This window comes from Pteropus medius, unplaced genomic scaffold (genome assembly GCF_902729225.1).
Source record: "Pteropus medius unplaced genomic scaffold, Ma_sr-lr_union100, whole genome shotgun sequence".
Taxonomy (NCBI): Eukaryota; Metazoa; Chordata; class Mammalia; order Chiroptera; family Pteropodidae; genus Pteropus; species Pteropus medius.
The window spans coordinates 4,564,130-4,588,048 of NW_024351731.1; the positions used below are offsets into that span (position 1 = coordinate 4,564,130).

Sequence of the window (23,919 nt, forward strand, 5' to 3'; positions counted from 1 at the left end):
GGGCAGGAGAGGAGGCCGCGATGGCCGGGAGGCATCGGGCGTGCCCGCCACTTGGGGATGTGAATGGCGGGTGTCCCTCCCATTCAGCATTCCGCAGCGGGACTACACTCCCACACCGCTGAAGGTGCCTAGCAGGAAACGATCAGCTGGAACGTGGCGATCGGAGTGAGAGCGATGGTTTAGACTCAGCTAGCCCTTCGACACGTGTTAGTCTGAGGAACAGGACACTTCCAATCAAGTTCCCAGCAAATGGGATGAGGCTTCCAAGGCCTCTAGGCTTCTACTCATGCCCCGCCCCCCGCCGAGACACCCTCCCTCTTTCTATGGGTCTGATGAACTCTTGGCAGGGACTTCTCGAAGCCCGCTCCCTTGTGAAACCACCGGATCCCGCCACAGCGTCCGTCTCCACCCTCCGTGCACCTTCGCTCGTTTGTATACGGCTAGTGCGTTGCAGAGGACCCATCGGAATGCTTGTTTACATGTCTGTGTTCCTGATTCTCCATCCCCGAGGGCAAGGACCCGCTGCCTTCCTCAGCACTGTCCCTCATCCAGGAGCCTGACACGGAGCCCTGCACACAGCAGACGGATGTTCACAGACATCCGCAGACCGAGGCGTGGACGAAACGCCCAGACGAACGGATGGGCGGCTGAGGGGCAGATAAGAAAAGTCAGGACGCCAGCCCACAGAACCTGCCTGGAACAGGAAACGAGCCAGTGAGTGAAGGAAGGAACGAGTTCGTGCAGGAATGCCCTCAAGACACGGACCCCCGCCTGTCAGGCCAAGGGCACAAGGAGCAAACAGTGTCTCGTGGCCGCGGGCAGGCCCCACGACTTACCCTTTCACCGTCCAAGAGCAAATGTGCTCGGAAGATGGCGGCATCGCTTATCGGCACCTCTTCGTTCCTGTACAGGATCTGGAAGATGCGGCTGTGCACGGTGCTCTCGTGGACGCAGGCCGAATGCAGGCTGCTGCCGTCTGCAAAACATGAGCCAGCGGGAGCCCGTGAACTCCAGAACTGCCTCGCACCTGCGGCTCCCTCAGGTGTCTGCCCCAAGCCGCAGCCCAGTGCCCAGAGATCCAAATCGCAGAACGAGATCCCCCCATGTAAAGTTTTCTGCCCACCGGATTGGGCTGGAGTCTCAGAATGAACCTCGTTCGACCCCATACAAGCCATTCGATCTTGGCCAGATCCCTTGTCATACTGCGGGCCGTGCTCCTTGGCTGGAAATCAGCACCTGCTAAATCCCTTCCCTGCTCACATGCTCCTGCTCTGTGAAGCCTTCTGTAATCCCCCTCCCCCGGAAAGGACGAGGAGAACAGGCCACTGAGGACGGAAACCACCCCTCCTTTGGCAAGAGCCCCCCAGTTGCACACAGAACCGCTGCCTCCTGACAGTGGTGTCTGCAGAACGTGATGAATATTCCGTCCTGAGTGCTGGGCAAATGTGCTAATTCCAACTGCATCAGACGCCAGGCTTTTTAGAAGAATCTGCTCATCTCTGCGTCCCCCAGCGCGTTCCAAATCCATCCCGATCCCTCATCACCGTTTTGGCGTCACGCTGCACGTCAGCAAGACGGATCTGCCCGGTGAGGTTACGGGATGTGGCTGCGTCCACGGATCAGGGTTTTCGTGGAGGACAAATAGGTGGATTCCTTTAAATCGCTTGACACATAAACCACGCAGTTGGAAAAATAGAGGTATTCTAAAACAAATAACGCTGATATTCACATGAGGCGAGGATTACCTCCTCGTACTACTGACCGACTAGGGGGCACTTTACAGCTTCCGAAATGCTTTTCAAACGTGTTGATGTCTCTTAACCAGTCAGAAGAAACCGCTGGGGTTCGTCTGAGGACAGACGGGGAGGCCGAGGCCCAAGGGAGGCGGGTGCCTCGCTCCGCGCTAGGCGACCAGGCGCTGCACGAATTCATCCTCACAGCTATTTAGTAACTGAGAAAACTGTCTCGAATAAACAAAAAGTAAATAAACTAAAAATGAAAAGCACACGCGGCTTAGCAGAAGGCAGGCCCCGTGGATGGCGCTGCTCTAAGGAGAAGTATGGCCGCAAAGAGAGCCAGGAAAAATAACGAGAAAAATCGGCCCGACCGGCAAAGAAAAACTGCTCGGCTTCCCTTGTGCACCGTCCCCAGAGGGCTTAAAGAGTCCCTCGGAAACAGGGACAAAGGGTCACTGTCCCCTCCCGATGCCCGGTGCCACCTAACCGCACAGCTGCCTCATAGCTGCGGAGCAGGGGGCAGAAACGTGAAACGTCTGGTCGGTCCCCAAGCTGCTCAGATGTGCCTGTTCCAATCCGCGCTTCGTCACGAAGGAAATAAAGGACCCGCCCTAACGCAGCCCCGTTTAGACCCACTCGATGCCGACTGACGCGGCTTCTGGACGACGCGACCCCCGTGTGCAGCCGCCTTTCCGTTTTCACCTGCTGCACCAGCCCCTTCTCCGTCGCTGCCAAGGCCTAGCCCATCCATCAGCCAGACCGACAACGGGGCAGGGATGGATGGGGTACATGCTCTGAAGGTCAGGGAGGCAGGAGCTGTCCAGCACCAGGAGGGACAGACGGCAAACAGTTCAATCACTTGCCTCCTCGGGCGAGTGACGTCGCCCCTGGTAACAGCAGCTCTCCGTGTGAAGAAATGGACACACCCACACAGACAGGGAGAGGGTGACACAAACTAAGATCCTAAGACGCGGCAGGCGGTGGGCACGTAACACGCAGCAGGACGACTTTTTAATTAGATTTAGAGAAGGGTCTGGGCACTTTCTGTGGATACGTTTCCGCTGTCCACGTTTTTATAGACTATCTAACTCAGCAGAGCGGTGAACCAGCCACAGGATTCAACGGCATTTGCGGAAGATGAGCAAACCCCGAGGAGCCCCAGTAAGCCTAGGACGCAGCATTGCTGATGCCCCCCAGGGGGCTTTCTCATCGCGATTACGTAGGACGTTAAAACGGGGGTCTTCGTACGAGAGGCTCTCTGATCACGAGGCGCCCTGGGGGCCATGGGCATCACGGACAGCGCCTGCCCACTTTGTCCCCGCTGGAATGTGCCCTTTCTCGACGATGACAACCCACCCTCCCCACCCCCACAATCCTCCAGGCCTGAGGACACCGACCTGGGTGAGCTCCGGGCGATGACAAAAGAAGACACTGAGAAGCCGTCACTGAATTTCTTCAAACCCAGGCCACGCTGATATGGGACAATCCTCCCACACTTTACAGCTTGCAGGAGTGGAAAAGCCAAGTTGCATTATGAATGGGTCAAGGTCAGGACCTTGGCTTTCTCATGGGTTAGAGCTGGACCTTCTTCAGGAAGACAGGCGTACACCCTGGACTCACCCCAGGACCCTTTCCCTGTGTGGCCTTGGACGGGCCATTTAATCGGAGCTTAAATGAGGCAGGAATCGTGTTCTGCCTTTGCCTAATCTCCACCACGACCGTGAGGCTCAGACGAGACGAGGGACAGAAAATGTGTGTGTAACTGTGCAATTCTGAAAACCCAAGCAGATTCCTGGTAAGCCGAAGGCGGCAATGATGAGGACTTTACACCAGATAATTTCATAGCTATTTCTAGAGCAGCGAGGACAGAAAGTCACCTTGAAGCCACGTCTCATTGTTTTTCTAACCACTTCGGAGAACGGGCAGAAGAGAAGGCAGCCTTCACTCAGACGTTCGGTTCTTCCCGAGCAGAACCAGGAGGGCTTCCGCGACCCTGCACGCGCCTTCTGGCTGGTCGGCCAGTGACCCGTCCTTGCCGGGGCAGACAGGCACGACACGACCTTCTGTGACTCCACCAAGGCTGCTGCTTTCCCCAGACACCTTGTCACCACAGTGCAAGCAGGACGGTCAGCATAGGGGGCGTGGGAACGCCTGGGAGGGAAGGGACCAGGGCCTCGGTGACGCTTCTCGGAGTTTGGAAGTTGAGGAGATGTGTTGGACCGGGACAGACTGTCCCAGCTGACGAGGTACTGACATCCTGTGCACACCAGGCAAGGACAACCCGTCCCCAGAATAAAAGGCACCTTGACAGAAGCTGGAGCCCGAGATGACGGCTGTGGACGCTCGCGGAGGCACACGGGTTCATGAGCAGAAGGCTGCTTTGGTCCTGATGTGAGCTCGACAGTTCTGCGGACCCATTTAAGCTGGCACAAAGGTTACGCCGAGTGGACAGCTGAGCCAGCAAGGTGTTCCACCATCAAGGGGACAGAGAGCCCGTCTCTGCAGGGGACACATTCCAAGACCCACAGCAGATGCCTGAAACCGGGACGGTACTGAACCTTACATATACTCCATTTTGTCCTATGTGTATATACTACGATAAAGTTTGGCTTATAAATTAGGCACAGCAACAGATCAGCAACAATGACTGACAATAAAACGGGACAACTGTAACAACGCGCTGTCGTCGAAGCTATGCGATTTTGGCGTTGTTAAAACAAGGGCGACCTGATCACAAGCACTGAGATGCTGCACTGGTAACTGCGGTGGCAGAGACGGCTCCTAAGTGACCATGGGGCAGGCACACGGGGTAAAGGGAGGGCCCACGTCCCGGGCGTGACGGCACAAGATTCCGTCGTGCGGCTCAGAACGGCACGCTACTTACAACGTGCAGGTTGTTTATTCCTGGAATTTTCCACCTCATAGTTTGGGGCCGTGGTTGACCGCGGGTAACAGAAACCACAGAAAGCAAAACTGTGGATGGCGGGGGGACGGGGTGGGGGTTGGGTCTAGGCAGCTCCCTGAAACTCTAGAGAACCACCTCCAACAGAGACCCCGCGGGGCTGAGAAGCCCCCCGGCAAGGGGCAGAGCAGACCCTGCTAGGCTGGCCTTCGGAAAAGCAGCCCATTTAGCGTGTGACCTCAGAGCTTCCTGGATAATGACGTGGAATATCTGAGCGGACGTGAAGGGACTCGTTCCTTAGATTTTCCAAGCACGTCGTGTTCACGATGCGCCAGAAAGGGACTGCATGTGAGTTGTCATTTTTATTGCCTTTGGAAAGAATATCGAATGCTTTCCTTGCTTTCTACTCAAAGTACGCTGCTGTACGTGAAATACTGAATGCTTTGCTCTAATGCACATGAACGTGAGTTTACGCCTTGTCCGTAATCCCGTATTAATGTGTTTCTGTGATTTTTACCGTGAAGTATATTTCATTCATTCATTAGATTTTTATTAATCACCTCATGCCTCACTCAGGTCCTGGGAAAAACACCGGATTCGGCCAGGAACAGTCACAGGATTCCTGGAGGGGCGCGTCTGTCTCCCGCATCTGCCCGTGGCATAGTCCCTTCGCTGTGTGTCCCCACACGAGTCTTTTTGTGTGAATACATCTCTCACCTCTCCAGGTACGTTGCATTTTTTTACAACATCTTCTATGGCCTACTTTAGCAATTTTAATGGAGCGGGCGAAGTAGGCACCACAACCTGGGTCTGCGTCTAAGTGTCGTTATATTTTAACTCCACGATTTGAAAAAGCCACTTCCCCGTGATACACGGTTCATGCCGAACCTTCCCGCTCATTTCCAGTTGCTCCACGGAAACCAGCCCTGGGACTGGTGGGTCTGAGTTCCAGGAACCTCAAATTCCTCCTCCCACTTGGCCTCGGGCTTGAGCAGCTTCATGTCTCTCATGAGAAAACTCAGGATCCGCTGTGGTTAAGTGTCTTAGCGTCAAATGTAAGGGACGGCAGAACGGCGGCTGCGAACCTTGTGTTTGTTTTCTGACTCTTGAGAGCCTTCGTTTGTTTACTCGCTCACTTATGATTTAGCTCAACAACCCCGCAGGCAGTTACGTTAGACATAAGCTGGTCACCGGCCGTGACGTGACGCAAGGATGACGAGGAACGCCCTTCGACGTTCCGCCCAACACTTCCGGGCTCGGTTCCCTCCTCACCCGGCCCCTTCGTCTCTGCTCCACAGGAAAATGGTTTAAGTTCTGGGATGACGGAGCAGCCGGCTGTGCACGTTACAGGCTCTCAACTCTCTCTGAATCAGCGCGTCCATTCATCATCGATAAGCGCAGGGACGAAAGGGCGGAATTTCCCGATGGGGGAGGCGGTTCGAATAGCAGGACGTCTGCTTCCTCCCCGAAGCGGCAGGAAAACTCGAGGGGCAGAGCAGATACCGGGGCCCGGCACGAATTCACAGTCAGAGAAACCAAACCGAGGAACGCACAAAACACCACCGAGCCTGCCGAAAAGGAACAATGTGCCGGCGAGCATTCTGCCATCGACGCCGAGTGCGCTTCATTACTTAATTGTGAACCAGGGCGACCTGCCGGCTCAAGTGAGCCCAGAGAGGCCAGCACTTGATGAGGCTTTATTAGCCAGGCGTGCGCACGGCTATCCCATCTCGAAAGCGAAAGGCCCGCGTGCCGCCTCTGAGGCACCCCAGGGTCCCTTCGGGCCTGGCCACTCAGCCGCCTCTGCCGTGCCATCTGCAATTCAATTGCAGAGTCCGGTCCGTTCCTTGTACCTCCCACTTTCGTAAGGACAAGAAGTGACCCCGAGTAAAAGGGCGTGGATCTGCTCTGGGCTCTGCCGCGTGTGTGCTGTGCACCTGTGGGTGGGAACTCACCTGCTCCGAGCCTCGGATTCCCCACCTGTGAACCGGGGATGGGAGAGAATACCTGTCCGAGGATGGGGAGGGTCGGAGGAGATGACCTAGGAGCGTGCCCGGTACAAGGTGTAAGACTTTACAGGGCCCGAATATGCCCCCAGGCAGACAGGGGTGTGCAGCGGAGGCGATTCGAAATCGGCCACATCGGAACTCCAGCAGCCACGAGTGGAACCCCCAGGGAAAGTGGGAGGGGTCCCCGACCGCCCTTCAACTTGGGGGGGGGAGCGGGTGTGGGCCAGAGCCGGGGGCACTGCCTGTAACGCCAGGGCCTGAAAACTCCCCCCACTTACTAGCTGGGAGACGCTCCCAGCCTCAGGTCCTTCTCGGCAAAAATGGCAACAACAGGGTGACTCCACGGGGTGGCAGGTGACTCCTCGTCCCCCTTGCCCACGCGTCACCCCGGCGGGCGCCCCCCTGCCCTCCCACACCCCCAACTGCCTGCCCACGCCCTCCTCGTCCCTCGCCTGCGCTGCTCAGTGGACCTCATTCGCCTGCCTGTCGCTCAGACTCCCTCCAGAGAAGCGTCTGTTCAAGGCACAGATCGATCGAGCTGCCTTTCTGAGCGAAATCCTTCGGCACCTTTCCATTTTTCTTAGGATAAAGATTAAAAAAAAAAATCAGTTCTAAGATAGCCCTCAGAGCCACTCTGCCCTGCCCACCTCTCCGTGCGCATCTCGCCAGCCACACGGCTTCTCCGCACGTCCCTGTCACCACCTCGCTGGCGCACGCCGCCCCCTCTGCGCTGACCTCCGCTGACCTTCAGCTCTCAGAGCATCTCTCCCCCGGAAGAGGTTCTCTCGCCTCCCCGAACAGCCGCACCCGCGGCCGCGGGCTCCCACGACGCTGCGTCTCTCACGGCGTCATGATATCGGCGGAAGAGAACGTGACTTCGCGTCATTGTCTGAATCATCGCGGCCTCCTGCGTTAGACGAAGTCCCCTGTGAACTCAGCCAGACCTAATACCCTGGAGGGCATTTGCTGCTTGATAGATATTTGCCGAATGTGGAATTAAAATTCTATTATTAGTTTGGGGAAAAAAAATATAAAGCCATTTACCCATTGACCTTTAAATTTTTTTAAATTATTTCCTACTCACTTGACCATTACCAAAAAAACAAATCATAAAAATGGACAGAGGTGAAGTTATATACTCCACGAAGCCTAATTAACAACTGAATTGCAGCTCCGTTCCAGAAACACCCAACTCATTTATAAACTCTCCGAGACTTGGGTCCCTCCTTCGAAAAAGGGAACAGAGGTACTTTTTTCTCCAAGGAGTGTTAAGAGGATCTATAAAATAATATTTACAAAATACCCAGCACAGCGCCTGGTGCATTCTGTTGCACAATCGATAGACATCTATTAGACCCATTGCTACCCATCCGTGAAAACGCGGGCCGGGCAATAACACATATTTCGGAAGGCGGCGCCAAGTACATTCGCTTCCAGGGGGATGGAGGAGTGAATTCGTTTCAGGAGCCGTGACTTTTGCTGTGCTTTGAACTTGTAGCAGTATCGACCTGGGCTGCTCTAAGCTGAGGCAATCGATGCCGGAGGCCGCCTGCCCAGGGGTCGAGGGGGAAGGGTCTTTAAACGAGGTCTGGACGTGAAGTGAGATGCTCGTCACTCATCTGCTCATCTTTTCAGCCGCTCGTCGGTCCACGGACCAACACGTGAGCCCTGGGCGACGAAGGCCTGACACCGGGCAGTTGAGCTGTAAAGAGCTCCTGTCCTCATAGGACTTACACGAGAGCGAGGAATAAAAAAGAACACTCAAGTAGTCACTCAGTTGTATGGTCGTAAATGCCACGAAAATAAAAACCGAAGGAAACGGAAATATGAAACACTTAGTTTGGGGTGGGAGGGGGGCTGATGATCTAAAGATGCAAAAAAACCATTTTTATGGCTTGTTAAAATGGAAGGTTTGACAGAGGCCAGAACAGACCTTGCAGAGCAGTGTGAAAAGCCAGACTCAAAAGCAGAGCCCCCGAAGGGGGTGGCTGAGAGCCCCCCGGTCATAGCTGCGGGGTAACATGCCACCGGGCGGAGAGAGATGGGAGGATTCTGGAGATGGGACATATGCAGGTGTTGCTACGAGGTCGGTCTCTGCATCGCCTCCAACGGAGGAAACGGCAGTGTCATCCCCTCCCGCCCGAGCAGGAAGGGGCTGCTCGTAGGGACTGACCTAGGTCCTCACAGGCTGGGGACCAGAGGGCAGTGCATTCTCATGCCTCAGAAAGTTAGGGCCACCCCAGGCAGCAGGATGGAGGCCAGCGCATGAGGGTGACATTCAGACGTTCAAAATGTGTTGAGGCAAAGAAGACAGGATTTACAGACCAGAGCTGAGACCCGTGGGGAGGAGGGCTGGCCTGGTACCATTGTAAGGCCCACCCAAGGAGCCACCGGAAGGAACGAGAAGACTCCAGCAGGAACAGTCTGTAAATGGAACACGTCTGCTCACGAGGGAGCTGCAGGGCAGGCTGGGATGGGGCTTTCGTGGGACCCAGGAGGCTGCACTGCAGCAGCGGCATGGAACAATGTCCCAAACACAAAGGGACAGCAAAGCGGAACAGACGCAGCTGCACATCCTGACCCCACCAACCCCACCACTGACCTCCCGAAGCCTCGGTTTCTCCTGCTGTAAGGCGGAACTCCAGTTACGACCTCAGGCTGTTGGGAAGAAGAAGTCATGTTTGCATGAGGAGGAAAGCCCGCCTTAAACAAGTCACAGGCGAAAGCTCTGACGCATCGACTGCAAATGTTAAGATTTTTTTGAGAAAATAACCGAAAAACAAAGTTAAAGGACAAGCTCCAGACGAGGAGAAGATATTTTTTAAGCGCTGTATCAAAGAATCGCTCTCAAAAGACGTTTTTGGCAGGAAAGTGGGCAACAGAAATGTGTCACTAAGGAGAAAATTATCCAAAGAAAAAGAAGTGAGAGTTGTAACTGCTAAATTCATAAAAGGAGGAAAAAAAAGGATAACAAAGAGATGACGGTCGACTTCCTTCAGACTGAGAGAGACGCAAACTCAAGCAAGACACGTGACGTTACCTACCGGGTTTGTGGGGGGGAGCCTCACGCGCTCCTGGTCCAAGCTGATGGACGCTCTGAAATGCATTTGGCGGTCACTTAAAAAAAAATGTCGATCTGCACGCCTGAGGACTGACTTAGCCACGGGGCTAGTTGACTCCCCGACCAGCTCCCCACAGCCTCCACGGGAGGCGCACATGAGCAGAAATGTTTCCTGAGGCGTCATCATTTGCAAAAGCCCCCCCAACAGTGACAGACTCCCCAACCTGAGGGCGGGGAGCTTATGATCTGGTGGTGGAGAAGGAAGCGTTAGTGAGTAACCTTCTCCATGCAGGGGTGCGAACCTCTGACAGACAGAAAAAGGGGCTCTGTCTGCTCAGTCAGTGTCAGGGCTCCAGAGCCTTTCTCTGCTCCTCCAGTCCAGATGAAGGGACAACTGATTTTAAAAAGCCTTAAAGCAGGATTCAGGCAAGGCGTGGGCAGTGCCATCCATTGTGGAAGGGGCTCTCTTCGCACTCGAGGCATTCTTCGTGCTAACTCGCTCTCCATCTCGTCCCTGCCGTCACTCACTAACCCCTCCAGCAACGCGACGACGACCGGTCGTCAGCTTTCCCACTGACGGATGGGAAAACCGAGACCGAGAGAGGAAACGCGACTCGCCTAAGACGCCGCTGACCTCCGTTCCCATGGCGTCCAAAATCAAGGACAGAGAGCAAATGTGCACAGCCCCGGGCTTGAGCCAAGAGTCACACTGTCTCCGCTGCCTCCAAGCCTATTTCCCATTATGCAATGCTGCCTGGACTAGGGAGCGGGTGGCTCAGGAGGTTCAGGGACTTGCCAGCTGGACGCCGTGCACCTTGATACCCCGCCCCACGTTCTCACGACCCGCAAAATGCACCAGCTCTCAGCTGCTTGCTACTTGGAACTTTTCAAAAAATGCCACATGCATGTGCTGATGATATTCACCGATCTGAGGCAGCTGGTATTAGCCTGAATCTGAACAAACAAGTTGGCTGAAAAGTATCTGGATCGAGGTCGCTATATTTAGACTCCGAGAGCAGCAAGTCTTAATGAAAGATTGGGACCTCAAAAGGTCATCTACATGAATACTCATTAACTAGGCATTTCCGAGGCAACAGAGATACTGACCAAACTTAGGCAGAAAATATTCATCACATCGTCATTTACAGGAAATGGCACTGAACTCAAACTTTCCAACATAATGGGTGGAAATGGTTAAATAAACCGCACTGTATTCATCAGGTGAAACTGTATGAGGGAATCAGCTCCTAGCGTAATGAACTAAATAGCAACATACGTATAATAGACGAAAATAAAAGATATGAGCTGCTGAAATATCCCCATTTTCCTTACATGCATAAAAGAAGGACTGGAAAGAGAGGTGTTTAGAAAGAAAAACAGGAAGAGAGGGGAGAGGGAGAGAAGGAGAGAGAAAGGGAGGGGAGGAGGGAAGGGAGGAGGTAAAGAAACGAGGGAAAGAGAAAACAACGTGGAAAAAAACGAAGATAACACACCAAACGTTGTAGGTGGCGGCATCGTGGGACTGTTTTTATTCCTACGATTTTGGCTCTAAGCATATTCTCAGCGAACGTGCGCGCCTCTTGCGATCAGAAGAAACCTGCCCGAAGGACCTGCCTAAGGAGAGACAGGGCGCGGGGATGCGGAGGGCCTGGCGGACTCGCCGGCTTCTCCTGGTTGCTGTTTCCGAGACTCGGAGGCCTGATCTTCAGGATCTTTTCTCAGCGAAAGTTACAACCAGGAAGGAGAGCCGGGTCCTAACGTTTCCCCGCACGCTCCTGATTCACCGCTGTGGGCGTCTCCCTGGTTAGGTGGGGATCCCTTGGCCCAAGGAGGGCTGATGCCCAGCACAGGGAAGGCTCCTCCGGGGAGGGACCCCCGGACTGAGGCCTGGGGGGGGCAGGGGCAGTCAAGCCTGGCAGCAAGGGCACCGGTCTGGGGTCCCCCGTTCGGTTCCACGGTGGCTTCCACACGGATTCGTCCGACCCACAGCCTTGTGGGGAGAGTCCCCTTGTCCGTCGAGCACGGCTCCCGGGCCTGAGGGATGCCGGCAGCGGGGACTGCGCCGGGAACAGATGAAAGCAGGAAGGGCGCGGCTGGTCCTTGCCCTCACTGAGCCCTGAGCTGCGGGAGGCATCTGGGAGTTTTTCACACACGGTGATGGACGCCACAAAGCAAAGGCCCCCGCGGCACGCGGCCAGGCTGGGGAGACTTCCTGGGGGAAGCGGCCTGTGGACGAGGTGCTGGAGGAGGAGTGGGGCGAGAGGTCAAGGGGAGGGAGGACATGGGAGACGCACGCACACGCCTGGCCTTCGGGGTGCCGGCACGTTCGTGCGGACGCTGGTCCACACGCAGCCCCGAGGCACGGTACAGCGAGCAGCAAGCATCGTAGGGGACGTTCGGATGAAACATTACAGAAGGATTAGTAGACGCTGGATTGGTCCTGCGCGGAGGATAAAAGGCTTTGTGTCAGCGGGAGGAGAAGCTCCAGCTGCCAGGTGCCATGACGCGGTGGGACTCAAAACAAGGAAAAATGGCACGGGCCACAGAATGAGCGAAGGCCATCGCTTCCCGAGGGAAATGGGAAGTAATCCAGGCTGAGCCCGGGCACGTGTCCGGGGAGAACATGAAACGTTTTATTTCAAAGGCCTTGAAGACAAAGCTTAGGAACGTGCTGCTGACGGACGCTTTCTGCGCTGCACCGAAAACCACTAACTCTGGCCCGGTATCGCCGGGCGAGACCTCCTCTCTGAAATCCAGCCCCATCCTCGTCTCTCTCCCTCAGTTCTGTGGCTGCTTCTCCCCGGTCATCACCGCTGGACCTTCCTTTTACCCGCCCACCCCTGGATGTCCACCCGGCCCGGAGGTGCCTGGCTGCCTTCCCTTCAAAATGCACAGAATCTCCACGGACAACTCATCCTCAATGCCGCGTTTGACCTCTGGGTGTTTGCTGGCGACCGCACAACCCAACCTCAGCTCAGACCCTCCCTGGACGACCTCCCCGAGCTGGGCCACTTACCCTGCATTATTCTTAGGCGCTGGAGCCCCGTCCTCCCCGCTCGCTCAGCCTTAGTGGGTAACACATGGACGCGTGCTTTTAACAGGTCATTTAGCTTATATATCTCACACGCATAACATCTGCTAAAGAAAATTTGTGAAACCATGAGGCTATTCTGACGGACATGCAGACTCGAAATCGGGAGCCATGAAGCCTTAGATAAATGTCGGCACTTTTTTTCCCTAATTGCATAAGGCACAGGATTTCTAACATTTACAGTAATCGTTGCTTGTGTTTGTGTAATAAATACCGGATGGCTCCCACCTGCCCCCCGCATCGATTTCGTTTTTCATTTAACTCCCCTCCTCTCCCCGCCCATGATCACTATTTGCCTTAATGTGGTTTGAGGATTCTAAAATTGATTCGAAGAGGAAAGTCCGGGATGGATGGCAGGGTCCGGGCTCTGTCTCTAACCACGTTTAACGGATGCTCACGCTCTACCCCTCGAATGTTAAACTGAAGGGGAGGTTCGGGGGGCTCGGGGGGCGCGACCAAAGCACACAGAGCACGGTGGCACCGTCCCCGGGACGCCATCTGGCCTCGGTCACTGTGCAGCCCTGCGCTGAGCGATGCCGCAGCCGGGCCTGGCACCCGGGCCCGTCACGCAGGGGGTGGCGGGGAGCGTGCGCCAGCGAGCGCAGTGTCCCGTGACCGGGTGTGTGCACACGGGCTTAAAGGTCAGTGCCTCTGCTGTGTCACTCCCACAGGGCCATGCCGTGGAAATGCGCACGCAGCGGAGAGGGAAAGCCTCGCACGCGCCAGCGACGGCAGGGTCCAGGAGGACCTCCGGTGACTCTGACCGCTGCCGCCGCCCTGGGGACGTGAACTACCCGATGGACCCGTGAATGTGACCCCGTGAGAGAGGCCTGCTCTCGCGCTCACTGTCCTACGAACACGCGGAGGCGCCGGGCCCTCGTCCCCCCGTTTCAGAGAGGTGCGGCCAGGATCCGAACCCAGAAGGTGCGCTCCGACACACGTCCTCGGCCTGTGAAGATTCGCTGAAGCAATGACATACGCGTTCCATTCGTTGCGTCTCTTTTTGAAAAGTTTAAAATATTTAACCGGTAAAGCTGGGCTGGCATGCGTGGAGGACAGGACAAGCCGGTCCACGCATCGCTGGCTGGGCAGCCTCTGGAGATCTAATCTTGTCGCTGCGGCGACAGCGTCACTGTGAATGACGGATGAGGGCCGGGCGCGGGAAGGGAGCCAGTCGGTTAGGAGCTAAGCCCGGGAAATAAGAATGGGACCCCTGAGAAGGAGGACGAGGAGAAAGTCCCAATTGACAGGGCCTGAAATTTGAGTCCACACGGAGGTGAGGGTGGGGGAGGGGTTCATGGGAACACTCGGGTCCGTCTTGTGGGACCAGTTGGGTGGCAGAGCCATTCATCCGCCTGGCTATTCAGTCCTTCGGCCGATGACGGCTACAGGTCATGTGCTCGACATGGCAGGTATGGCAGGGGACCTGTCCTGACTCTGGAGGAAGATGCTCCGTGACGTACGCCCTGTGGGACCTTGAGCAGGTCCATGAGTTCCTCCGAGCCTAAGCTCCCTCTTCTGTAAAAAGGGACCTATCTACAAACCGTCATCCGGGGGAGATGTGCTGACTCGAGTGCCTTCGGACACATAAAATGTTGAAAATGACTTCGGGCACCCAAAAAGCTCTCAGAGAGGCACGGAAAGCGGCAGCATTTTTAAATTTTAGAGGAGACAGACAGTAAATAAATATATAACAGAATGAACCGAAGTAGGGTGAAGAGAAATAAAGCAGAGTAAAGAACCTCAGAGTGACAACGGCGATCTAGTTTTTTTAAAAATAAAGCGGCGAGAGCCCCCCAGGGGAGGTCACACGGGAGCCGGGACACGAATGGAGGGGGCGAGCGAGGCGAAAACCGGGAGAGGAGCCACCAAGTGCCAGGCGGAGGGATCCCCGAGTTCAGAAGCTCGGAGTCGAGGAAGAGCCTGGGGTGTTCAAGGCAGAGTAAGAGTCAGGGGGAGGGGGGATGAGTCGAGGGGGCGTCAAGAGTCAGGTCACACAGGTCCAGCCAGGACGGGCTAAGGAGCCTATATTGTGCAGGACGCGGTGTAAGCTGGTAGCTAAGAGCCGGCTGGGTTCCCAGAGGTGTAGACGTCCGTCTCGTGACCCGCGAAACGGAGACAGTAAGTGCACCTACCCCGCAGGGCGGCCGTGACAAGCGAGAAGAGTTAACACGGACAGAGAGAGCTTAGAACAGGGCCCGGTGCATCTCATCACGTAAGCGCTGGCTGCTGCTTCTGCCATGATTATCGTCATCGGCACCGGCTTCGGGGCCGGGGTCCAACGGAATCTGAATTCTCTGTGGAAAACAGGACTCTGGCTTCCGTGTGGAAGGGCTAACCGGTGGTCGGCCTTTGGTGGTGGTGACAGACGCCAGCTCAGAGTAGGGCACAGAGATCACGCACTGGACGTGGAGGAAAGAAGCCGACCTCGGGCCGGACGGCTCTGCACGTCTAGATCTCGAAGTCTCCCTGAGGGCGCGCGTGCGCTGGCTCGAGCTAAGCAGAGTCCTTCGAACGACACCCGCCTAAAGTGGAGGCACCATGACCAAAATAAACAAGGAAGAAAGAAAAGCGAAATTCTTCCTTCGAGCATCGGAGGGAAGGCCACGTCTCAGAGGACGCGTTCCTCCCGGGCTCTCCCGGAGACGTCCCCAGGGAGCTAAGCAGACAAAACGGGGAGCGCTGTTTCTGCGAGCGCCCAAATGCGACACGGAGACAAAGTCAGACGGGCACGTCCTCCCGCTTTTCCCGCACCGAGAAGTCTGACCATGATTCCGCCGTCTTCTCTCTGGCCGCGCAGGGAAGAAAGGTTCAAGGGCAGATGCACCGGGAGCCAGTTCCGATAGCCTGGACCTGGCAACCCCGGCCCCCGACGCCCGTCCTCCGGTTTAAAATGCGTCCTGTTCCACCGCTGGGCCTCTGCGGGAGAACCTGGCTCTGTGCAGTTGCCTCAAGCCACAGTTTCCTAACTTTTTGCTGGGCACACGACAATAGGGCACCGAAGCAAAGGCGCCCTATACGAACCGCGACGCCTCGGACGCCTGACCTTCCAGGAGAGAAGTGCAGTGGGCCCTGCCCCGGCGCTGCGGGACGAGGTCATGGCTCCGCGTGGATCAAATGCAGACACGTCCCCAATCTCGCTTGCTCACACGGAACCCCCGAGAACTCCTACTGCACCCTCAGGCCGCCTCTCCCAGCGTCCCGGAATGCTCCCCTTTGAAACCACGTGTATTGTTTTACAATCTGCTTGAAAGGGAAACGTGACATCATTCTCTTAAATAAAAGTGAACCCACACGGAGGAGACATCGGTGAAAACGAAACCTACACTATTAAAGTCCGGCCAGATGCTCCTGCCGGCTAAGGGACCGATCCCGAGCCCGCCCTTTGTCAATCAGAGTAGCCAAGGTTAACGATATAGACCTATTCGCCTAAAGCACGTTTCCCTTTGAATTAAACACAGGTCCTGAAAGAAAACGGAAGACGGAGGAACTTTTCCATGGGGTTCACATCCAGGGGCATCGTCCCCTAAACTCATTTTGGAAATTCGCAGCAGCGCCAGAGCAAAGGCAGACGGACTGTCCCAGGCCGAGGATGCTCACCACGCAGGCTGCTCCTCCCAGCACCTCCTCCTCCCGCGTGGCCCTAGAAGTAAACCCTAGCGGAGGAACAGCTGAGTGCGACCCCGAGGGTGACTTTGAGGGGCGGGCTGCACACCCCCCAGCTCTCCTGGCCTCTCCCCTCCGGCCTGCGGCTCGGTGCCCTGGACAAAGGTGCAGAAGGCGGCCTGGGCTCTGAGCGCCCGAGCCCTCCCTGCCCCCGGAACCCTGTCACACTCACCGGGACTGTCACCCAGTCCCCGAGGTCCCCATCCCAGTCACTGAGCTCCAATTCAAGCTCTGTGTCGCCTGAGTTTGTGACCGCCCACTTCCAGGAAGTGGGGTCTGGTGCTGATGAAGTGTCTACACAATGCACAGCACATGTGGGGAGACACAGAGGTTACTCCTGCCCAAGGCAGTGGGAGGGGTGTGTGTGTGTGTGTGTGTGTGTTTGCACACGTGCACGATGGATTCCCAACGTGACAGGGAATCTATTAAACGCCCATATACACCACCTTACCCGATCCCCAAAACAGCCCTACAAGACCATCTCTGTCACGAGTAATCTATTTGCAGAGGGTGACACCCAGGGGCACAGGGCACAGGGCCGGCTAACTTCACGCCCTGCTTCCCGGAGTGTGACGAGGTGCTCTAGGGCTTCCAGTGCTTTCCGGAGTCAGATGACAAAGCAGCCGATGCGGAGATGAGGGTGCTCCACTGAGCCCGGCACACGGCAGCGCGGGGGACCCGGGGTGGGCGAGGGGGCAAGACAGGCACGCGCACACCTCCACGAAGGTCCCCGGGGAGAGGACGGCCTGACCCTGCGGGGGGTCACGGCTCGGCTTGCCCGCTCCTGGGGCCAGGCGCTGGGCTCCCATGCCCCTGCACTAACGATCTCGGGGGCACGGCAGGGGTTGGGGGTGCAGACGGGGACGCTGGGGAAGTTGCAATCTGGGACGAAGTGCGTGGGGCGGTCCTCCAAAGCGAGCCCAGGTGCCGGGACCGCGAGGGCAGAGAAGGGTGGCAGGCGAAGCACAGCAACGGCGGGTCCGGGAGGGGTCGCGTCTCCACCGGCGGTGAAAGCGAGAACCCACGGACACCGTTTGGCTGGCCCGGGCCTAGCGGGGCGTCCAGCGAGGACAGGAGGGATAGACAGTCGACGTGGAAGCAGCAGCAGGAGCAGAGGGGGAGAGGGTGAAATCACCTGACGGTACGGAGTCGGAAGGAAGCTTCCAGAAGGGGTCAAGCCAGCTTAAAGGTTCCATCTCCGGGACAAAGGGAGATGGCAGATCTGGCCTGGAGCCAGCTGCCGGGGCGGATTCCTGGCCTGCTCGGGGAGGTGACAGAGGGACTCGGGGCTTCGCGGCTTTCGAGATGATGCTGACACCCAGCAGACGCGAGAGGGCAGCCCTAAGTCCGGGCGCACCCCAGCCCCGCCCCGTCGGCCCCGAGCACGCGCTCCCCAGGCCCCAGGCGGGCACTCAGAGCCTGGGAGCCGGAGTGTTTTATCCGCTTAACATTCTCCACGAAAACAGGCATTTTTGGCATTAGGTGCACTTTAATGGACCCAGAAAAGAAATCAGATTGATTCATTCGAAGAGTAAATGTCGCTCCCCGCCCCTACACGGTGAAACTCTTAAACGCTTCCACTTAATGGAAATGGGAATTACCTCTCAAAACATGACTGAAGCTAATCACGGTAATTTTTATGCATTCCCACAATTTACCGTGCCATCTCTCCCCTTGCTTTGATGAGCACTGACTAGCAGATGCCAGCTTTGTGCCTAATCATTTAATACAGTCCCAATAAGCCTGAATAATTTCTCTCCCCCAGTCTGACTTCACTGATCACGCCCTGAAGGCAAAAGACTAATGTTTTACTATCTCCAGGTGGGAAGAGCCTGCGAAAATCTACTGAACAGCCCGGTTTGGGTGGAAGGAGACAGCCAAGGCTAAGTACACGCAACAAATACTCAAGGACACGGACATGTTGACGGCGTGTGACTCGGAACTCAGAAGAAAAAAGAACGCAGACCCGTGGGACCCTTGAAATGAAGCAAGCCCTTGAGGCAAGCAGAATTGCACTTTTAAATTTCTTCCTTCAGGTCTTCCTTCCTGGAAAACCTTAACCCTCATCCGGCTCTGCATCTCAGTGCCTATGCGATACCAGAACTTCTAGTAAGGAATAATACATCCTGGCTTTTCCAGTTCGGGGCACAGAGCTCCCAAGAAAACACTGGGACTTTCCTAAGTGAGGAGAGAGGAAAAGGTGTCATTTGTTATGCTAATTAGGTGACTTGTGGGATGCCCCCAGGGTGAGGCCTGGTTGCCAGGGGAACCAACCCTGTGGTTGGAGGGTCAGTCCCACCTCTGGACCTCCAGGAAGCGGGGAGGGGCTGGAGGCTGAGTTCAGTTACCGATGACAGACGATTTAATTGAGGGTGGCTAGAAGGGGCTCTCAGAGTTTCTGGGTTGGGGAACACGTAAAGACTGGGGGATGTGGCACACCCCAACAGGACCTGGAAGCTCTGTGCCCGCTCCCTGCACCTTGCCATAAACATCTCTTCCATCTGCCCGTTCCTGAGCTACATCCTCTTGTGAAATACTGGCAACCTGGTCAGTCGAATGTTTCTCTGAGCTCAATGCCCGAGCTTTCACACAGCTAGTGCTTTCGGTGTCAGGGTTCAGATCCCATACTCTCTGTCACCTATGAACCGCCTTCCGGCAGAAACTGGGATGGGACAGGGACGCGACACAGGCGGTCGCAAGTGGGGAGACCGCAGGCTTCCTGAACGAGCACAGGGCACAGGAGAGCAGGTGACCACCGGTCTCAGATGCCTGGTTTCTTCCCCAGAAAGAGGAGCAGAATGAAGAGAAGGAACACCTCGGAGGCGTGGCCACTAGCCCGTCGACACCTAGCCCTCCCAGGGACTCGGGAGGGGCAGGGTGTCCCCGGCACCTTTCTCTCTCCAGATCGCAGGCTGGAGCCAACTGCTGCCCGTAAACTGTCCCCTTGCGTGACCCAAGGAGGCTCCTCGGCCCCACGCCTCCCCACGCCTCCGGTTCAGCTCAGCAATGAATGTGCTCTCTCCATGGGAGCGAATCTGATGAAGTACACGCAGCGCGTTCCTACCACAGCAGCACTGCCAGAAACGGACTGGCCTCACGGCCAAGCCGATTCCGAATGAAGTTCTCTCAGGGCAGCTAAGGACTCTCGTCTCGACTAGACTTAATTTCTGTAATATTCTTGGCCACCTTCACTCGCACAGTTAAAGTTAGGCAGCCATTCCGTGGTCCCATCCTTTACCCTCTTACCTCAACCCTCCTCCAACCCTAAATCAGTCTCCTTCCCCTCAAGGTCGGGGTGATCTACATACACATTCTCCTAAATTAACTAACGTGAGTATATCTACTAGAATGCAATCTTGATGCCTGATCCTTATTTCTCGTGGCATAAGCTCTACACTTCTGACTCAAAAACTCCATTACACTGAGGACCTGCTGGCAGCTCTGGACACCCACCAAGACGCCAGCCTCCCCAAGATTCGAACCCGGATCGTCCTTGGCCATCCTTCTCCCCAAGCTGAGAGCGGCTTCTGACTCCTCGCTGTGCACGGACAGTGTTATCACGGCTGCTTCTCCCGTCTACACACCCAGTGATTACCGAATTCTCTTTGACGACAGGCTTCCCTTCAACCTACCCGCCGGACGCCGTTTCCCGCCCTCTTCCCCCCGACTTGACTTTACCCCCCTCCCCACAGCCAGGCACATCCCCAAATGCCAGTGGCTCCTGGGAGAGGGTCGCCCTCGGCCAGGCTTCCCTTGTAACAATGCGCACACATGGCCACCCCCACGGGGGGGTCCCCGCTTCCAAGTTCGCTCGTCCAGCATTCAATGCTGATTCGCCGAGGGTCTCCGTGTAGCGTGCGGTCTGCTACGCCCTGGCGTGCAGGGATGACGAAGGTTCACCACTGCCATCCTCCTGCTCACCTGTCTGCCCGGCGACGGAGGCGCTCAGTCTGTGGGGGACCCTCGAGGACGCCTTCAAGGTCATTCGGATCTGGTAATACCTACGAAAAGAGCAGAGAGAGGACAGGCTGCTGAAGACCACGCTCCTGACTGCCGGTGTCTTCTAGAGACACCTGACTCAACCCTAAAGGTCACAGGGCACCACGGGAGCCTCTAGGCAGCCCGGGCCATCACCTGGCATCAAAGAGAGGTCTGTGCCATCAGCACAGCGGGGGCGGGAAGGGTTGGGGCCAAACCGGGGACAGGAAGCTGAGTTCGCTTCAGATCACATGAGACACACACAAGGCTGGTGGAGATGGGAACGGGGAAAAGGTACTTTAAGGGCTGTGGTTCTTCTCCAGTCAGAAACGTCGATTTTTGTGCATGAAGCTTTAATGCATCGTGGGGAATCCACACATAAATTAGTTGTCATTACATTGCAACAGCGACAAACACTTGCTTTAGAAGCCCAGCGGCTGAGCTGCTAGCCCTGGGGGTGACTGCCACACGCCGTCACGGCGTACTTCCGTGTCCTCACCGCCAACGCATCGGTCCCATCTCCGCTCCCGCCGACGCCCCGTGTCTGCGTGTGGGTGGCCTGGGTGGCACGGAGCACCGCCATGGGGCTCGTGGAGGCCGGCGACGTCATCGGAGAGCCGCCTGACCGCGCGCACGTCACGCCGCTTCTCTGAGCTCGCTCCTTTCTCCCTGTCGCATGAGAATCCTTTCGAGAAGGTGACCGTCGTAACTCCTGCGTCCAGGGCGGATGGAGTGGCCAGTTTCCCCCATTCGTCCCACTCGGCCCAACTGTAAACTCTGGGCGGCGTACGTGAAACAAACGAATGAAGTCTCTGAAAGGCGGAGAAGCGAGCGAACCGTCCGGGGCTTCGAGGTCCGCGGAAGGCGGGATGCTGAGTCTCTGCACCTCTTTCTCGCCTCGTGCAGTCCAGAGAGAAGCCAGCCACCCGAGACGCCACAGCTGCGGACGAGGCGCCTTCTCCGCCTGGCAAGGGAGGGTCTCGAGACAGGAAACGGATTCGCACCACGAGTGGACAGGAGTGAGAAGCCACCTACCCTGGTTGAAGGGGAGGCCAGGCGGGAAGCCTGGATCTCGAGCCCCATCCAGCAGTCACGAGAGCACAATTACGATTTTTGACAAAGGGTCAGAAGCGAGTCCGTGGAGGAAAGACAGCCCTTTCAGCAAGTGGCCGTGAAGGAACTGGACATCCACGGGCAGAACCGAAACCGAACCCAACCAAACCGGACCCCCGACTTAAATCTCACGCCCTGAGCACAAGAGTCAACTCAAAGAGGGCTGTAGGCAGAGATGCGAAATGCAGAACTCTTAGGAAAACGAAAAATAGAAGGCGGCTTTGGAATCTAAAGCTGAGCAATGAGTTCTTAAACTTGACCCGAAAAGCGTGATCCTTAAATTAAAAAATTGAAAAATTCAACTTCGTCAAAATTAAAAACTTTTTTTTCTGAAAAAGGCTCCACGAAGAGGATGAGAAGACAAACCACGGGGTGAGAGAAAATATTTGCAAATCACTGGCAGTCGATCCTCGGGATCTACGAATTCTGCATTTGTGAATTCTCCTCCCCGTGGGGCCTCTGCGGTCAGTCACTCACGGACACGCTCACGGTGACAAAAGCTGGAATTCGGAGGCTGGACAAGAAAGACAACGCTCTACCTTCTCTCTTCTGCCCTCGCACTGTAAAAAGAGTCTCTTGCAGGATGACTTAAGGTGGTAACTTTCTCTGGACCTCTCCTCGTGGATGACAATATCTGTGCTGGCCTCATGGACCAGTCACAAGGGACACACAGGACAGTTCATATAAACCCACTGCCTTGATGCTCATCCCCCATATTTCATTAAAGATAAAATACAATTACTCTCACCTAAGACGAGCGTGAAACAGACATCCTCCCCAGCCCACAGTCCAGACCTTTCCTCCGACCTGACAGGTGGGGTGAGGCTGGGGGCAGGGTGACAGTCTGGGTAGGACGAGGTTCAGAGACGCCCGTGGCACATAGGACTTGATGACACGAGACGTCACGCTCGGCTACGAGGTGGCTGTGCCCGCTGGCTGGGGGAAAGCTCCTTCTCTGAGTGCCCTAAGGCAGCAGAGCACAGCGGTCAAGAGCGGGAACTCTGAAACTCCACCCGTTGCTGGCCGTGTGCTCCAACTTCAGAGGAAGACCAGCGGTTCTGGGGTGAAACCTGTGGCCTGGCAGGGAAGCTGGGGTGTCCTGCCAGCAAGAGAGGTCTCGGTATTCCAAAAACTCGGGAAAGAAAAAGACCAGAACAATGACCGAGATGCGTGTTTTACTATCCTCTCAAGGATCGATTCGTCGGCCCCGACGGTTTCTACCAGACTGCAGAACGGAGCACGTGTTGGTCTTTATTGGCCTTGATGGCAAATAATGAAATACTTTTTCAAGAAAAGGTCACTCTAATATTCCAGTAAAACTTGTCTGGACCCTTCGATGTGGTCAAAGCGTAATGGTTAGAACACTTCATTCAGCTTCCGCTGGTGCGTGCCGTGATGATGCTGTCACCCTTCACCCCGCCTCCTCGCTGGTCTGGAAAAGTCTGTGTGGCTCGCACCGGGAACCATCTGCTCACAACCCAGAGCCCCCTCCTTCCTGACAAAGCAAAAACCGGTTTTGTCAAGGAAAGCAACGTGCCTACCCCAAAATACTCCCTCCCTCCCAGACCCGAGAGCGGGTGTATGACAACCGTGAGCAACAACCACACAAGGAGTCACTGCGTCTTTAAGTGGCCACGTCGTGGTGTGTCAACAGTTCTCGAGTTCGTGGTAGCTTCACATTGGTCATGGCGGGGGTCTTCGCAGCGTGAAAATCATTCTTTTCTCCTCGAGCCAGTTTTTAAACATCGGTCAGCTGCCGCTGCCACCCTCTCTTCCCATGAGGACCTCTGCCCCTTCTTTGAACCAAACGAAATATGAAACCTAAACAGAGTCACTAAGCGCGCATTTTGGAACAATGCTAAGAAAGTCACTGCTGAGCCTTCGGGAAAAATCTATTTTATTTGAGAGAGAGAGACACCTCATTAAGGAACACTGCGCTAATCAGGCTCCTGGGATAATTCTCCTGTGAATCGAAGGGGAAAATGACCTTTACAAGATAAGTGCCCTTTTAACAGAAACTCGGAAGTCTGAACGAAATGTCTACCGTCTCCCCCGTTCCCCGCTCTTCTCGTTCACATTAAAAACCAAAACAAACGCCCCAGAATGGCAGGAGCAACAGCCGCGATGCTTTTTGTGGCGACTTAAGACGATTTAAACTCCCCGGACCTCGGTTTTCCCATTTGCCTCTGGGGCTGCCACATCCTATCTGGAGACGACATAAACGGAAATAAACGGGCTTCAATAAACGACGGCTGTTGCTGCCGCATTGTTATTCCTACGTATCGACCCCAAACCGTTCACAGACAAAGCTCCCTATTGGTAAAAGCAGCCCCTTCGGGAACTGGAATCAGCCGCCCGAGGAG

The 23,919-nt window shown here is 55.8% G+C and overlaps 1 protein-coding gene across 1 annotated transcript in view; it reads right to left on the reverse strand.

Moving 5' to 3' along the window:
• FAM135B (family with sequence similarity 135 member B) overlaps positions 1–23,919 on the reverse strand; it is a 166,714-nt gene that overhangs the window by 62,101 nt on the left and 80,694 nt on the right. Inside the window, exons 3-4 of the mRNA XM_039845904.1 lie at positions 20,387–20,466; positions 837–976 (exon numbers count right to left, since the gene is read on the reverse strand). Of these exons, the coding sequence (XP_039701838.1) occupies positions 837–976; positions 20,387–20,466 (220 nt within the window). The remainder of the gene's footprint in view (positions 1–836; positions 977–20,386; positions 20,467–23,919) is intronic.